A 19,376-nucleotide genomic window follows, 5' to 3' on the forward strand; every position below is an offset into this window, starting at 1 on the left:
TTGGGATTCCTAATTTGAAGTAAACAGTTTTATGAGAATTATTCTATAGCTGGCCATTGACTACTTCTGTTGGAAAGCTTACCTACAGTTTTAATGTTTGGAAAACCGACTCATTTTACTTTTTGTTGGTCATAGTTGCTTGTTTTTTTTAATAGTTACTTTAAAAAACTCTCACAGCATTGGTAAAATTTTCGTGCTATCTGAGATTTGTTTGAGCCAATGTATTATCGCTTCTCAACCTTTGCCTGTCATACATTTAGCCTGTAGCGTCTTGCTTATGATTATGTAACATTGCAGAACCACAAGTTAAATATAGAGAACAAAGAAACTTATTCAGTACTGCTGGTCATCTGTAATAACAAGATTATAACATTGGATGCTTTACGCACCAAGTCAAAGACAAATAAGATGTTTACTTCCATAAAATTTGTGCTCAATAGCATATACAAATTACAAATATTCAATGAGTTTATTATTTTCCATTTACTCCATTATATAGTATTCTATTGGCACAAGACTTTATTGTTAATTAAAAACCAAGCAGGTGCAGTGAGTGAGACATGTTTTTAATAAAATAGTAGCTTGTAAATTTCACAGACACTGCAAATAATTTTTCAATAATTTACCTAAGCACGAGATTTTGAACTTCATTTGCAATATCACCCTGTTAGGCTCAAACAGAACAAATTGTATTTGTTTTGTATTAATGATATTCATGTTCACGTTCATTTTAAATCACATTGTTTTTACTATGCCAATCTTTTTAAGAAAATGCGTACTTATTTGCCAATATAAATAGCTTTCAAAATGCATCAAATTACTGCTCAGGCACCAAAGAGTAATGTTATATGTTTTAAATGGAAAAAATAAAGTGAACCGTCTGTAATAATCAAGCCGGATTATATTTTCAAAATATTACATCTGAATTGATGTTGCACACAAATATCACTGTTATCATAAACTATACAGATGTAGATCAATGTTGTCAAATATTTCACATGGAAACATCCTAATTGACATTTGCAAGAATTTTTTATAGATTGCATTGTAGCAAACTAATTTTAGATATCAATAGTGCAATAACTTACTTATTGTTCTATTGTTATTGTGATTGCTAATTTGAACTAATCAGTTTTATGAGAATTATTTTATAATTGGTCATTGACAACTTTGGCTGTAAATTTTATCTACAGTTTCAATGTTTGGAAAACCCATCTAATTGTACTTTGTGTTACTGATAGTTGCTCTTTTTTCCATAATAACTTTGAAAAAGTCTCACGGCATTAGTGAAATTTTGATGCTGTTTGCGATTTGTCTGACCCAACATGTTATCGCTTCTCAATCTTTGCCTGTCATACCTTGAGCCTGTAGTGTCTTGCTTATGATTATGTAATATCGAAGAAGCAGGAGTTAAATCTGGAGAACAAAGAAACTTATTCAGTACGGCTGGTCATATACAATAACAAGATTATAACATTTGATGCTTTATACACCAATCAAAGACAAATCAAATGTTTACTCTCATAAAGTTTGCTCTTGCTAGCATATACAATTTACAAATATTTGTTGAATTTAGTATTTTCTGTCTACTTTTCTCTACAGTATTCTATTCTGCGCAAAGCTTTATGGTTAGCTAAAATGCAAGCAGACTCAGCAAGTGAGACATGTTGTAAATGCTATGGCGGCTTCAAAATCCCCAGACACTGCAAATAGTTTTTAAGAATCTACCCAGGTGCCAGGTTTTAAACTTTATTTGCAACATCACCTAGCTAGCCTCAAACAGGAAATATTACATTTGTTTTGGATTAATGATAGTCATGCTCACGTTCATTTCAGATCACATGATTTTCACTAAGCCCATTTTTTAAGGAAATGCGTTCATATTTGCCCATCTAAACAGCTTTCGCGTGCATCAAATCACTGCATAGTTTCCAAAGAGTTATCACATGCATCTTAAATAGAAAAAATAAAATGAACAAAAGCTAACAATCAAGACAAATCATATTTTTAAAATATTTCATCTAAATTGATGTTGTTCCCATAAACTACTATTATCATACGCTATACTGACATAGGGCAATATTGTCAAATGATTTATTTGATAACATTATGAAAAACGAAACGTAATATGGAACACAAATTAATTCTTTAATTGGACTATCGAATTTACAAAGAGTTGAACAGTTATATTTTAAAACAAATATGAAGGGTATTTCTTATGAAACCTTTTTCAATTTCTCAAGAGAAATTTAGTATTTTGACAATATATATGCAATTTAACCATGAGCAACTTATACCAGAAGAAAATTATGATAGACAATAGAATTATATCACCCCCAACTATGGAAGGTTTGAAGTCATGTATTTACTGATTTGCTTTAGTTTTTAGTTTAAATTGCAATTGGAAAAATTTTTTAAACCCAAAATGCATGATTCTCAAAGTTGATTGTTGGAATATCACACTCACAAAGTTTTTTTATTTTGTATCACATTAGATAGTTCGGTTGATGTACCGGCTTGCACAGCAAGAACTCTAATAGTGAGTGATTATTGCAAAGTTGTTTTCTAGTGCCGTTGTTTTTGTAATAATCTTTGTTTAATATCCGTCGTTTTGGTATACTTTCAGTGTTGGTAGAGAATCTCCTGAACCAAGTAAATATTATTACTTTCCACTCATTTTCTGCTAAACATTAAGCAGCAAGGGTCCAGGTAATCATGATGCAACATCAAACAGCAACAAGATCTATTAATAGAACAAAGGAAATTATGCAATACGTTTACTTGCAGGCAATAATAAGATCACATGGTTTGCGACTTTTACACAGTCTCTCATCCAGAGAAGAATTTTTTTCTTTTAAGATATGCTCTCCATAACATACTACACTTAAAAATATTTAACGGTTTTAATTACAATGCTAATTTTATATGAAGCAAGAGAGGCTGATAAATGCTTATAAAATTCACAATAATAAAAAGTCTGCAGGAATGATACCAATTTGCAAAAATATTTCTGATAATTTAGACACGAAGTTAAGCAAAAACTTCTGTTGAGCACCAATAATTACCAACTGGTAGATCCCTTGTTGAAAATTCGCAACAGCACACTTGCAAAATTGCCTGAAGATCCTTGTCAACTGTTTTTTATTACTGCTGACAAAGTAATTACTTTTGGTCTTTTACTCAAGGAAGGTCACGAGCCAAAATTCCTGTTTTGTCAATTTGTAACTTTGTTTGAAAAACTACACAAGTCTTTTTAGAAATTGCATTGTAACAAAATAATTTTAGATATCAATAGCAATAGTGCAATAACCTACTTATTGTTCTATTGTGATTGCTAATTTGAACTAAACATTTTTTTTAGAATTATTCTATAGCTGGCCATTGACTACCTTTGTTGGAAAGCTTACCTATAGTTTTAAAGATTGGAAAACTCATCTCACTTTACTTTGCGTAGCTCATTTATGTATATAGCCACCCCTTTTTATTAATAATTGCTTTGAAAAAGTCTCACAGCATTGATAAACTTTCTGCTCTGTTTGAGAGTTTTCTGAGCCAACATGTTTATCACTGTTGAAACTTTGCCTGTCATACATTGAACATGTCTTGCTCTGCTTATGATTATGTAATATTGAAGAAGGATCAATTAAACTTAGGGAACAAAGAGACTTATTCAATACTGCAATCAGTAAAATTCAGCACTGCTCATGCGCAATGACAAGATTATAACGTTTTCTGCTTGTACACTAAATCAAAGACAAATAAGATCCTAAACTCTTATAGAGATTGTGCTCAATAGCATATACACTTTACAAATATTAAATGAACTTATCATTTTCTGTCTACGCAGTTCTATAATATTCTATTCTGTGCGCGGCTTTATGGTTAGCTAAAAACCAAGCAGATTCAGTGAGTGAGACATGTTGTTAATGAAATGGTAATTTGTAAATCTCACAGACACTGCAAATAATTTGTCGAAAATCTACCTAGGCACAAGATTTTAAACTTTATTTGCAACATCAGATAGTCATGCTCACTTTTATTTTATATCACATGGTTTCCACTATGCCCATTTTTTTAAAGACATGCGTACATATTTGCCAATCTAAACAGCTTTCACAATCCATCAACTTACTGCACAGTTGCCAAAGAGTTATGCCATGCGTTTTGAATCGAAAAAGTAAAGTGAACAACAGTTAACGGTAAAGACAAATCACCTTTTCAAAATATTTCATATTATTGGATGTTGTTCACATAGATGATTATTATCATAAACAATACTGACTTAGTAAAATATTGCCGAAGGTTTCACGTTGAAATGTTATACTTAAAATTTTATTAAATACTTAAAGAATTTGATAGTTACTGTCTATTTTTATTTTAAAAAACTTCAATATGAATTAAAAGCCAAACAGGCATAGCAAGTGAAATGTGTTTGAAAGGTTGTGTTCTGTTTCACAGATTCTGAAGATAATCTGGCAAATACCTACTTAGCGGACAGCAAATCACCTTTAGTTGCAATATTGTCTTTTAGCTGTACACAAATTATATTATATTTGTATTGCATTAGTGTTGTTGTTTTGTGTATGTGTGCCAATTATAGGTTCAATAGTTTCTATCATGCAAATATTTGAAAGAAAATAAATATATTTTATTACACCTAATAATTTTTGTACAAGAATTGGTAAAAATCCCAAACTAATAGGTTAAATGTCATACACACCCATGATAATAATTCCAAAACCGAAATGAGGATATATTATCGCAATGCTTTTTCTATTATTTTGTTAAACTAATGTTTGCAAAATTAATTGTTGAAACAACAGACACACCTCCGATTTCTCAATGTTCAATGAATTTTTTATGGATGAAAGTATACTTAATTAATTCATTAATATTCTAAAAGTAATGGTTTTATTTTAATTAACGGTTTTGATAATATTCGTAGTTATTGAAATAGCATTGAGAAATTTTATGACTGTATGTACAGTTATGATATTTGCTTTATGTTTTCAAACCAATGGCCATACAAGCAAATTTTCATGCACTGATATTTTTACCATCAATTTGGGAACATCTTATTACAAATGTTTTGAGATTGGTGGCGACTAATTCTGCTCTTATAATCATTGTGTAATGTTCCAAACTAATGGTTGTAATATAATAAGTATTTGGTGGGGTATTCATCTTTCCAAATTAGAGATATTTTATTCTTTGTCATCAAATGTAACAACAAACTGAAGGAAACTTTTTATAACATCCTTGATATGAATTAATACTATGTATGCACCAGTAATTTTTGACCATTATTTCAAACCAATGGTTAAAAGATCATGCAAACTCGTGGTTATATTTGAAGCCTCAAATTAGCAACAACATAGCACAATGGCGTTGAGATGCTATATCACTCAAACTGCTTTTGTAATAATTGCTCAATATCCCCGAGCAAATGGCTAAAAAATCATACAAGCTTTGTGGAGATAATGAAGCGAGCATTAGGGACATTTTATTACAGATACTTTGAGCTGTTGTATGACTGTGGGTGGATTTGCATATTGGCCAACTTCCCAGAATAGTTACATAGTTATAAACACTGGTGATGGTATTTTAGCATCTATTTGGGGACATCTTGTCACAATAGCTATGAGATGCTTGGTCACTGCGTGTAGATTGGTAATAATTGGTCAATGTTTCAAACTAATGGAAGCAATATCATTCACAGTTGCAATAATAGTTTTACCACAAAATTGGTGAAATCTTCTCACACATTCGCTTTAAGATGGTTGGTGAATAAGTGTGCACTTACAATTATAGATCAATTTTTTCAAGCTAATGGTTCAAATATAACTAAAACTTGTTGTGATATTTGTGCCATTAAATTAGAAAGATTTTCCCACAGCCCAGATGCTTTGAAATGGTTAGTGACTGTAAGTGAACTTACAAAAATTTGTAAAGTCACATGCACATGTGATAATAGTTCTGTGATCAAATTGAAACATCTTGGCATGATGAATTTACATGGCTTAAAACTGCACATTATTTTATCATAATTGGTTAATGCGACCATACAAATATTTAAAATAGCGTAGACATGTCTGAGATATTTGGCTGTCAAATAACGGCCATCTTACAGCAACGGTTTTTAGATTGTTCATGACTGTGAGTTCACACATAATAATTGTTCTATGTCCCCAAATCAATGGTTAAAATATCATACACACCTGTGAGAATAATTTTACCATCAAATTGGAGACATATTGTTGCAATGGTGTTTACATATTCTATGACTGACTGAGTTATTTTGTTTTAATTGGTCAATGTGCTCAGGAAACTGCTGAATAAGCATATTTATTGGGATTGATATTTTGGCATTAAATTTGGAACATCAAGCAGCAATGGTATTAGGAATGATGATGACTGTGATATCAAATAAAATAATCAGTCAATGTCCCCAAATCAATGGTTAAAATGTCATACACACCTGTGAGAATAATTTTACCATCAAATTGGGGACATATTGTTGCAATGGTGTTGACATATTCTATGACTGACTGTGTTCTTTTGTTATAATTGGTCAATGTGCTCAGGAAACTGCTTAAGAAGCATATTTATTGGGGTTTGTATTTTGGCATTAAATTTAGAACATCTAGCAGCAATGGTATTAGGAATATTCATGACTGTGATATCAAATAAGATAATCAGTCAATGTCCCAAATCAATGGTTAAAATATCATGCACATCTGTGAGAATAATTTTACCATCAAATTGGCGACATATTGTTGCAATGGTGTTGACATATTCTATGACTGACTGTGTTCTTTTGTTATAATTGTTCAATGTGCTCAGAAAACTGCTTAAGAAGCATATCCATCGAGGTTGATATTTTGGCATTAAATTTGGAACATCTTGCAGCAATGGTATTAGGAATAATCATGACTGTTATCTCAAATAAGATAATCAGTCAATGTCCCCAAATCAATGGTAAAAATATCATACACACCTGTGAGAATAATTTTACCATCAAATTGGCGACATATTGTTGCAATGGTGTTGAATGACTGTGCTCTTTTGTTATAATTGGTCAATGTGCTCAGGAAACTGCTTAAGAAGTATATTCATTAGGGTTAATATTTTGGCATTAAATTTGGAACATCTTGCAGCAATGGTATTAGGAATGATGATGACTGTAATATCAAATAAAATAATCAGTCAGTGTCCCCAAATCAATGGTAAAAATATCATACACACCTGCGATAATTTTTCTACAACCAATATGGGGATATCTTTTCACGATAATATTTCTACTAATTTGTTAAACTAATGGTTACAAACTTGCTGATTAAGATACCAAACATTCCCTTGTGCTCATATTGCCCTCTAAATAGTTGATGGTGAAAAGTACAGACTCCCTATTAGACTAGCATTGAGCGAATTTATGATATCGTGTGCACTTGTAATAATTTGCCAATTGTACCTAAATAACGAATATACTTGTATACTAATAGAAACACATTTTTCTTTTATGTTTACATCATACATCAGAAAAATTGTATGACAACATATTTGAGACTATTTTTGACGGTTTGCAGTTACAATAACTGGCCAATTACTTCAAAAAACATCGATTGTAGTATCATACATAATTTGGAGGACGTACACGCCTTCAAATGGAACAAAGTTTATTTCAATAGTACCGAGATAGCTCAAATCAGTGTGTGCAGTGATGGTATTTATTTAACATTCCCAAGCTAATGGTTAAAATATTTTGCATACTTTTGGTCATATCTGCACTAAAAATTGAGTCAATCTTGTTTTTTAAACATTTGAATAGATTACAATTAAATGTATGGTTTTTGCAAAGATGGGCAACTCAATATATTTTTAAGAAAATGTAATAGAAGGCAAATTTTTGGTACGGATAACACGTTTTATTAACCCTTTCTTGCATGACGTCCTCATATGAGGACAAAATACTACATCCAATTTTTAAACTTAAAAATTAGAAGTTGTTTTTCCTTGTATCATTCAATCAATATTCTACAAATTGTTCTCTCCTGTTGTACTGTTATTGAGGTCATAAGAAGTAGGTCAAGGTCTGGAGGGAAATCTGAAGTCAGGCAGCTGTGCACAAGGTGAGTTTGCTAATTATCAGTGATTCTTTTGCTATTTCTTCAGTTCCTCTTCTTATTAGAAAAGTGTCTTTTTTTTCTGAGCTTGATCAGTCTTTCAGGTAAATGATTGAAACATAACAATGTTGTTCACAAGCTTGTAAAACTTTCAAAGTGGCTTTAATGAATTGTCCTCATTTGAGGACATCATGCAATAACTGAATGAAAATTTCACTATGCATAAAGTCTTCACTAGAAATTTTTTTGATAATAACACTGTCTACATTGTTTTAGTCTTGCTGAAGTTTCTGCATCTCTCAATTATGAGTAGTCAGCGCTCCAGAAAAGCAGCCTCTGAGGCACTGCAGGCTATTTTATGCTCAGACTCTGAAGATGGCTACATTTCATCATCAGGTGACTGCAGTGATTTTGACGCAGACTACAATGTGAATGCTCCAGAGGAACAGGTTAGCGATGACTCTGACTGGGAATACTCCACAAACACTTTTAGTTTGAGCAGTGAAAAATTCTATGGCAACAGCAGTTTGAGTTCTGTCTGTTCTCCGCCTTCTCAACCTTCTACTTCAGCCGTCGCAACAACTCCTTTGCCACAGAAGAGAAGAAAAGTGGCCGTTGGGTCGATTTCTGGTTCTTCAGCATCTACTTCAGCTGCAGCTTCACAGGAGCAAATGTGTAAGACACCACCAGTTGCTAACTCTACACCTTCAACATTTGGTCGAAACGAAGCAATACCATCAACCATTATCAAAGCATCAACTAGTTGGACAATCAACAATGACAACGACTATGCGCATAACGAACCTGTCTTTACTGGTAAACGTCAAGTAAACCTTGCAAATACTGAAACACCAGTCAATATATTCAAGCATTTTTTTGACAATGACTTGCTAGATGACATTGTGTATAACACGAATCTGTACGCCTCGCAGGTAAACATCAACTCTGCATTCAATCTTACAAGAGGGGAACTTATGGTTTTTTTGGGGATAAACATTGTGATCACCTACATAAGATATCCAAGATTACGGATGTATTGGTCCAGCAACCAAGGAACTCGATGTGGATTGATTGCTGATGCAATGAGTGTCAATAGATTTGAAGCCATACGCCGTCACCTTCACTTTGTAGATAATGAAAAGCATGATGCAAACTCTACTGATAAAGTATGGAAGCTGCGCCCTGTGATGGAAGCTCTTCGGAAAAGGTTTCTTACAAGTGTAGATGCTGAAGAATGTCATAGTATTGATGAGCAGATGGTTCCTTTCACTGGCCAGAGTAGTCTAAAGCAATATATCAAGAGTAAACCAAAGAAATGGGGTTACAAAATATGGGTGAGATCAGGTGTGTCAGGCTACGTTTATGACTTTGAATTGTATCAAGGAGCAAGCGGTAATAGACCTGAAAAAGTCCTAGGACTGAGCCCAGATGTTGTGATGCGGTTATCAGACCGTTTGGCTGGCAAGAACCATAAGGTTTACTTTGACAACTTGTTTACAACGCTGGAGCTGTTGAGTGAGCTAAAGAAGAAGAAGATATATGCTGTTGGTACTCTCCGCAAAAACCGGCTATGCGGCGCAGATGAGGTTTTGATTTGTGATAAAGGTATGAGAACAAGAGGAAGTGCTACCTATGCTACCAACAAAGACAACATCACCATTGTGAAGTGGAATGATAACAATTTTGTCTACACTGCAAGCACATTTGTTGGCATGCAACCAACCAGCGTAGTACAACGATGGGACAAAAAAGCAAAGAAGCATGTAGATGTTATCAGGCCTCGTGCTATTGAAGTCTATAACAAACATATGGGAGGAGTAGATTTAACAGATTTTCTGATTTCATGTTACAGGCACAGCCTGAAGCACAAGCGTTGGTATTTACGTCTGTTTTTTCACTTTGTAAATGTCACAATTGTGAATGGATGGCTGATCCATCGCTGGGAACATGGAGACAGCGTTGACTTGCTTGAGTTCCGCAGCTCTGTGGCACAAGCGCTAATTACACAAGGCTGGACAATGTCAAATCAAAGAAAAGGGAGGCCATCAAGCTCATATGTACACCCTCCTTGTCTAACAAACATCAGAACAAGGGTACCAGATGAGATCAGGTAAGCAAAGGGATCATTATGAAATTTTCAATTACTGAATAGTCTTGAGTTTACTAATAATTTTAGTAAAAGTAATAGTTTACTCATTTATTTTAAAATTTTTACTTGTAAAAATGTTTATTTAGTCAACATGTACATATTGCTATAATCCTACACCTTAAAAGCTCACAATTTTCACATCACTGGTTGAATCACTTTAGATACAACCTTGATGCTGGACACTGGCCAGAAAAGTCAGCTATGAAATATGCAAGCCGATGTGTTGCTCCAACCTGCCACAGCAAAACAAGATACTTGTGCAGAATTTGCAAAAAAGCTCTCTGCCCAGAATGCTTTGGAGCATATCATACCAAGTGACTTTGTCTGATTACAGCCTATAATGCAACCAACCAACTGTTGTTTGTCCTCATATGAGGACAAAGCGCATTGTTTCATAAATGCATGGCGTCCCCATATGAGGACATTAATTTTTACATATGTATAAGATGGGGTGGAAGTAAAATAATAAATGTTTTGTGTATTTTGTGTGTAAATGTGCAGCTTTTGCTTGCTTATTCTCCTCTAGTTCAATGGCAACTATATTCATGCAAGAAAGGGTTAAACATAATGATATTTTTATAAGGTAATTGTTTTTGGGCTTACATTAGGCATATTGGAGATACCGATGCTTCATTTCCAAAGCTTGATTCTAATATGTCTCCGCCTATGCTTGGCTTTTCATGCATGGCTAACAAACAAAGGCATTGCGCAAAAATTTAAATTAAAAGTGGTAATCATAGTGTGCAACCAAACAGAAAAGTACGACTAAAATTAACTATATCCAAATTTATTTGGCTTCCTGGTTTTAAAAAAATTACTCACATTTGCTGGCCTTGTTATTTTTACTTTTGTTTAAAAAAGTTAACTCATGATCGCGCAATGTAAATTTTCTGATGGCTGCTCTTGGTAGTGATAAAATGAGATGTAGCAAAATACTTTATCGATTATAGTAATTAAATTTGTTGCCTATTCAGGGCTTAAGAGTTCTATGAAAACTATGTTAAAATGTTTACCTTGAACATACTCGCGTTAAATGTTGAAAAGTCTTAAATCTAAATAGACATCAGCCTGCAACCCAGGCCTGGCTGTTTGAAATTCAAAACCTTAACTTGAACAGATCACCGTAAATTCTGTGAAGCAATTGATCACACTGAATTTATTACTAAACATAAAAGTCTAAGGTCGATTCAACCTTTGCGCACCATACATGTGTAGAATTAGTACTTTAAATAGGTTTAATAAAGAACTATTAAACTTCTAAGTTGATATTTGGGGAAAAATTAAGTGATGGATAACTTTTACAAGCACATTTATGAAAGTGTGGAAAAAGTTTCACATACCGACAACTCCAAAATGGTTGAAAAAAACAAAAATAAGCCAGAGTTATCTTCTCTATGCAAAAGTCCCCGTTTATTAGATAAAAAATTCATACATGTGTGTGATGTGATGTCCCCAAAGTTAGTGTTAAATTCTCATGAGCTATAACTGAAAAACGGATAAGATGACAGCTCCAAAAATCAGTGCATTTGTAAACCCAACAAAAAATGTTTTAATATGTTATTTTTTAAAGCTCTTAATGATAGATGAAAATTGTCCTCAAAGTGATGGTAAAAATATCGCGTCCCCAATTGCATGCGTTTACAAGACTGTGTGTTCGTGTGTGCGTGTGTGTGTGGGGGGGGGGTAGATGTGTGTTTGTGTGTGGGGGTAGATGAGTGGGTGTGGGTAGATGTGTGTGTGGGTGTGGGTAGATGTGTGTGTGTGTGTGGGTGTGTGTGCGTGTGCGTGCGCGTGTGTGTGCGTGTGCGTGTGTGTGTGTGTGTGTGTGTGTGCGTGCGAGCGTTTAGTAAGCTAAACTTATTTAAAATGACTTCCAAGTGTATGTTATACGTACGTCTGTCATGAAGGTAAAAGCTCTCTACAGTATGTACTGCACGTAGCGCATTGCAATGTTACATTTTAATGTGGATCGTAACCAAATCGTAACAAATGAACTAAACATACCAAAACTGCTGTAGGTAACTGCTGTATAGCTACTAAAGTTAACATACTATTTTGTTACTAATTGTTGATATGTACAGTAATTATACAAAAAATTGATGATTTTTACCAGGCGATGATTGCATTATGTAATTATTATGGTTTTTATACCCTTTCATACAATTTTTTTACCATGCTATGCCAACCCTGGAACAGATTATAATTTTATCCTGAATTTTATCACTGTATATGAGATAATTTAATATTTTGAAATCATTTTACATCGCCAAAGTGGTATATGTTTCCATTTGTTTTAAGTACCTAGATAAGGACTTGGGGTTGTATTTTAAAGTTGTATAGCATCACTACGATGGAATGCCATCAGCCTGTTATTTTGTTAATATTTTATAAAAATCAGTAAAATGCAACATAATTATTCAGCAAAAAGTGCAATTCATTATATCAAATAATTGAACTTGAATATACTTCAGAGTTAACCTGCATCATTAGCCATAAACTATTTTCAATCTAAAAAAATACAACGATTGACTATGAATAATCAGACAGTATATCAAATGCATGGTACATTTTAAAAATTTAGAAAAATCTTTTAATTTTAAACAATATTGATTCATGGGTACATAGAAAATCATAGTCTATACCTGCTAAAAAAAGTTTTTTTATAAGTATGTGAACTTTTTATTTCTTACGCAATGTGCTGATGAGTGTTTATCAAATATTTATTCCACAGAGTGCAGCTATGATCAGCTTTTTTATTTAGTACGTTAGCACTTCTAACTCATAGAATGCGATTATGTTGAAGCATCAGGTTTTAACACGCTGATTCACTGTTATGGATTGAAGAACAAAGACTTAAACACACATTCAATTTATGGTAGCTTGGTTAATATGTTGATTAAATAATATAGATAAACTTCAAATGTTTCCCAATGTTGCAGTGTAGACCCAAATCCCCTAGAGAGAAACACAGTTTGGAGTTTGGCGATAGGATTTGCATTTTACTGGACGGCGATCTACTCAACCAATCAGACGCAGTTTCAACGAGCCCTCACCATTCCTACTCTCCGCAAAGCTCAAATGTATGAGACTTTATTAACCTTTTACAACTACTACTTCCATGCTTCAATCATCTTAGCGTTGCTTGTCAAACCTAAAAGCTGAAAAAAGCCATCAAGTACAATATTCTATTCAAAAAATTTGATATAGATAGCCTTGATCGAACTCAATGCAAAAAAAAGTAGCATTAAATTTTTAAAACTAATGCAACTGCTTCTCATTTTTTTAGTTGCTTGAAGCCATAAGACATGCAACAACAAAATCACAAATTTTGTGAAACAAATTTTTAACTTTTGTAATGAGCTATTAAACACATTCTGATCAGACAGCAAGCTTAGCAAAGCAGTTAACCATCTAAAAGGAAAATGACATAGGATTGGTTTAAGGGAGAACTATATTATCCAATTAGACTCACTTTGATAATTACTAAAATAAATTATATTATTTTCTATTTTAGCTTGTGTTTTCATTTTAATCAAAACTAAAATAAGCTACACGAGTGAAAATGCAAAGGCTAAAATAAAGTAACAAACTACACTCAGAGATGGTTTGCCTCAAGCTCATCTTAAGCTACTAGACTGGCACATTTTTAGCTTGGTCACTTTCTCCCTGGTTCATTAGCCTTTGAAAAAAACTGGAGGATTAATGCGTCTGTGCAGTGCTATTTTTTAGAAATTTTTTAATTTTTTCAAAATCAAGTAAAAGGTTAACATGCACGTTTAGCAACAATTACTTTCTAAGTAAATATCTATGGTAGCATCTAAATATTTTTAAAAAGTTTACTGGCGCTATAGAAGTTGGTTTTCTTTTCTGCATTACACGCATTGCTGTTTGGCCGCATGCTGAGGTTAATTGCATGCTCTACTAATCAGATTAAAAAATATTTCTCAGCTATTATCTGTTTACAAGTTACTTCAGTTGCCATGACAACAAACACTAACAATAATCTTTACTATATAATAATAGCTGTATCTATTTCATTTGTAATTAAAGTAATCTGTCCAAAGTAATGTTATCCTAAAGGAAAAACGTTGAGAAAAAAGATTACTTCTCACAGGAATAAAACTCGAGACATGAGATTCAAAGAAAGCACTCTACCTCCACCCCTATCAGTCACTTTATCACTTCATATGAAGATACTGATTACTCATGACGATCTCTCACAGTGCATACGATTGGCGAGCAAACTAGATTACATCATAAATATTAATAATGTTTCCAGATAAAACCTTTAAGCTTTGCTTATTTAGTATAATCTAATAGAAGGTTGTATTTTACGCAAGGTTGTACAAAAAATAATTTTATTGAATCATTCATTGTTTAAAGCTTTTTAAATTTGAGCAAATTTTAGTTTGTTTGACTAAATATGATGCAGGACTCTGTGGTTGAACCTGCCTCTTCTGATAATAGTGACAATTATGAGCAGCGTAGGAGGGCTAGTCATATATTCGTACTTCAAAGATTGTGACCCGCTGACGTCTGGCAGGATAACAGCTGTTGACCAGGTATGTAGGAGAGGGGAAAAAGTTTTCTTTTTGTTGTACTAGTTGATTTAGTCCTTACACTGTAACAATTTTTAAAAGTTTTGAACATTTAACTAAAGTACTGCCTCATGTTGATGCAAAATGACAGTCCTGCATAATTATTATGTTTGTAGATTGCATGAATACTAGTTCAATTGAGTGTATTTCTGCACTTGTATTTGCTATATATTACATTATGTAGTTCTTTGCAGTACTTTTGTGGTGTTTCACTAAACCTAATTGTTTCCAAACTTTATAGCTATGAAGTATTTTAATAAAAATGTAAATAATTTTTGAGCGTGTCACTACATGACAACAGTAAAACCAAAAATATGAATTTTATTACTATATTGCAGTAGTGCAATGAGCAGCTAGTTTAGCATAATGTAGAAACGACAGAAGTTTGTATGTTAGGAGAAACAAACCCAAATTTTAAAATTTTGTTTTCTGTGCATTACTGCAGCCAATAGCATAACTGTTACATTATATAATAGATTTTTGAGATGAGAGAGCAAGGAGTGCTTTTAGGTGTTCTGAACTACATAGCATAACATATAATTTTAGTTGCTATTCTTCCACATTATGTTTGCATGCTATATTGATTTGAAGAAGGTTTCCGTTACCGCATGTATCATCAATAAAACACCAAAGACTTTTTTAAAAACTTACAGTTTTTTCTTTGGTTTGAGAAAAAACTGTCGCAAGCCAATTGGTTTTTAGCAAACTTTTATGTTGTTGCAAACATGTCTTAACAATTCTACGGTGACACAGTTACTTAGCAGCCTGACAATATATACCTTAAAAGCTCTATTTAAATGTCATGCACTTTATTTTTCAACCCTTCCACTGTAATTTCTATTATATATGATGTTTAAATATACATGTAGGTTGACATTGTGTTTTCAAATAGCTCATTAAAATTTTGGGAAAATAAATTAAACCCTTTGAAAAGCAAACCGAATGTCATCTTGATTTTGCATTCTTCTTTGGGCAACACAACGTTAAGACTTTTAAATATAAGCATTCTGCTATAACTTATCTCCAACTTGTCATAACTCTCTAATAAATAAGCATGGGAAAACCGATAAAAATCTCTTTCAGTCGGTATATATTGCTTGCAATTAACCTACGATGGTCTTATAGCTCCTGTTGCAATTTGTTAGAGCTTTCAATTTTTCTTTCATTATTTTAACTTAAATTTTTAAAATTTTATAACAACATTTAAAATGTTGCATAAAAACTCATCGCAATTGTTAATATATTGACTAAAGATTGCGCCCAAAACGGGCTTTCTATGTTCAATACAAGTAGTATGAGCGTCGAACCATCAGTAGCCGAGTTTAGATAATGGCAATGCCTCTATTAAATAATATGATATGAATCTGCTACTTTATAAGTTGTATAATAATAATTGATCAAATTCTACAAACACATATTTATGAACTGGTGACATAATCTATAATAATAATACGTGCAGAAACAAAAATTAACATTATTGAAACAAATATTTGCATTATTTGCTTAAATAGCTTGCGTTTTGATTGTTTTTGTTGGTAAAACTTTGATCTGTTTATTTTGTTTTTGGGAAGTGGTAAAAACAAAATTTTGTCAAAGATCAGCAATGTCAATAAAAATATACATACATTACTATTACTATTCAGGAGACACTTTTTAAATGATCATTTGCTATTATGGGTTTGTAACAAGCAATAAATGTCAAATTCATGATCAAATAGAGGTGGGGCCCAAATAAAAGTGTCATTCAAATAGAGGTTTTATGGTACGCAGTTGTATTATCTCTGATGCTTTGTTGTCTAATCAGACTAATTAGGCAGTTTATATACATGTACATCTTAATAATAGGATGTTTTATCACCTGCAGTTGCACCCTCTGTTTGTAATGGAAGCACTGGGACATCTTCCAGGTCTGCCTGGACTAATCGTAGCTGCTATTGCAAGCGGCTCACTCAGGTTAGTGAACATGACATAAACAACATTCCGTATCTATAGCTTTTTGCACATCCCTGAAAGAAATCCGGTTTTTCATAGTCTACTCTTAAACAATTGGGCATTTTAATACACTGCTGCGCATATAGCCTCATGTTTCTTATTATTTTTCATCTAAACTCATCAAACTTATCAGATGTCTTGACATGTAAATGACATTGAAAACACTTTACTCTAAGCTTATTATGACTGACGAAGCGGGAAATATTTTTCCCATATTTGTCTTGAAGTTGATAGTGTTTAAAATGAAAATATAAAGTAACACAACGCAACTAAACATTTACCACAATAAGAACCATGTCCACCCATCCATGCAATTGTCCAGAGATACGACTAAAGGCTAGTAATTCTAGAATCAACAGCCCAAAACGTTACAATATTTGTGTGGGGATTCTCTGTGCTTTATTGACACACATGAAAATCTTTCATGGCTTACTGAACCTTTAGGGCAATAATTCTCAAGGCACTAATCTCCAAGGCACTATCTCCAGGGCACTATCTCCAGGACACTAATATTCAGGGCACTAATTTCCAGAGCACTAATCTTCAGGGTACTAATCTAAAAGACACTAATCTCCGGGGCAATAATTTCTAGGGCACAAATCTCTAGGGCGCTAATCTCCGGGCACTAATCTCTAGAGGACTAATCTTTAGGGCACTAATCTATAGTGCCTAATCTCCAGGGCACTATTCTTTAGGCCACTAATCTTTAGGGCACTAATCTTCAGGGCACTAATCTCCAGGGCACTATCTCCAGGGCATTAATCTTCAGGGCACTAATCTTCAGAGCACTAATCTCCAGGACACTAGTCTCCAGGGCACTAATCTCCAAGGCGCTAATCTCCAGGGCACTATCTCCAGGCCACTAATCTTTAGGGCACTAATCTTCAGGGCACTAATCTCCAGGGCACTATCTCCAGGGCATTAATCTTCAGGGCACTAATCTTCAGAGCACTAATCTCCAGGACACTAGTCTCCAGGGCACTAATCTCCAAGGCGCTAATCTCTAGGCCACTAATCTCTAGGGCACTAATCTTCAAGGTAGTAATCTCCAGGGCATTAATCTCTAGGGTACTAATCTCCAGGGCGCTAATCTCCAAGGCACTAATTTCCAGGGCACTAGTCTTTAGGGCACTAATCTCTAGGGTACTAATTTCCAAGGCACTAATCTCCAGGACACTAATCTCTAGGGCACTAATCCCCAGGGCCCTACTTTCCAGGGTAGTAATATCCAGGGCTCTAATCTCTAGAGCTTTAATCTCCAGGACACTAATCTCCCGGGAAATAATCTCCAGGGCACTAATCACCAGGGCACTAATCTCTAGAGTAGTAATCTCCAGGGCACTAATCTCTAGGGCACTAATCTCTAGGGCACTAATCTTCAAGGTAGTAATCTCCAGGGCATTAATCTCTAGGGTACTAATCTCCAGGGCGCTAATCTCCAGGGCAGTAATCTCCAGGGCACTAATTTCCAGGGCACTAATTTTTAGGGCACTAATCTCCAGGGTACTAATTTCCAAGGCACTAATCTCCAGGACACTAATCTCTAGGGCACTCATCCCCAGGGCCCTACTTTTCAGGGTAGTAATCTCCAGGGCTCTAATCTCTAGAGCTTTAATCTCCAGGACACTAATCTTCCGGGAAATAATCTCCAGGGCACTAATCACCAGGGCACTATTCTTTAGAGTAGTAATCTCCAGGGCACTAATTTCTAGGGCACTAATCTGTTCAAAGTAACATTTGCAACTGAAGAAAATATTTCATATTTTTGAATTTTACTCATGACTTCCTGCATGGTAGATCGACACTTCAGCAAATGTGCCAAAACCTTGTAGCATTTAGAATAATTGTGCGGATATCTATTACACCTGACAATCGCTCATGGCGCACTGACTGCCAGATTACTAGAGCAACAAAACATAAAGGACACTCGTAGTCAGTTAGTTAACTGTTTGTGGTGCTCGTGTTAAGGTTTCCCATGCGCAGACAATTTATTTTAGTATACTTGTTGCAGCACAGTCAGTTCTGGATTAAACTCGCTGTCTGCAGTGATTCTTATTGACATTATTAATCCACTGAGAAAAACCCCATTGAGTGAGAAATTTGCCAGCATGTTTACCAGGGTCACTGCTGTTGTTCTTGGACTTATCGTCATTGCCTTTACTTTTCTTATTTCGGTGATAGGAGGAGCAATTATCCAGGTAAGTCAAAACTCTTGGATCAATCTGGATACTCTGCCCAACTTTGAACAGTTATACTCGTTTCAATTTGAGCAAAATATTATAAAGCGGAAGCTTTCCATTCATGAAGTGTTGAAAGTCAAAAGAAGTTAAGGGAGAATATGAAATTGTTTTTGTCTAATCACTTTTGGCATTTTAACAGAGATACAGTAACTGTGTTAACTGTGGGCTATTATGGCGGCACGGGCATAGATTCACATTGCCTTAGTTCTTTAGCAAGTGCTTATTAACCAAAGACACATTGTGATACTGTGTAGGAAGTTGCACAACACTTTAA

The 19,376-nt window shown here is 34.0% G+C and overlaps 1 protein-coding gene across 1 annotated transcript in view; it reads left to right on the top strand.

Moving 5' to 3' along the window:
* LOC137405936 (sodium-coupled monocarboxylate transporter 1-like) overlaps positions 1-19,376 on the top strand; it is a 55,702-nt gene that overhangs the window by 30,496 nt on the left and 5,830 nt on the right. The window contains exons 7-10 of the mRNA XM_068092411.1: positions 13,212-13,352; positions 14,705-14,834; positions 16,735-16,823; positions 18,874-19,060. Of these exons, the coding sequence (XP_067948512.1) occupies positions 13,212-13,352; positions 14,705-14,834; positions 16,735-16,823; positions 18,874-19,060 (547 nt within the window). The remainder of the gene's footprint in view (positions 1-13,211; positions 13,353-14,704; positions 14,835-16,734; positions 16,824-18,873; positions 19,061-19,376) is intronic.

This window comes from Watersipora subatra, chromosome 10 (assembly GCF_963576615.1).
Source record: "Watersipora subatra chromosome 10, tzWatSuba1.1, whole genome shotgun sequence".
Classification (NCBI taxonomy): Eukaryota; Metazoa; Bryozoa; class Gymnolaemata; order Cheilostomatida; family Watersiporidae; genus Watersipora; species Watersipora subatra.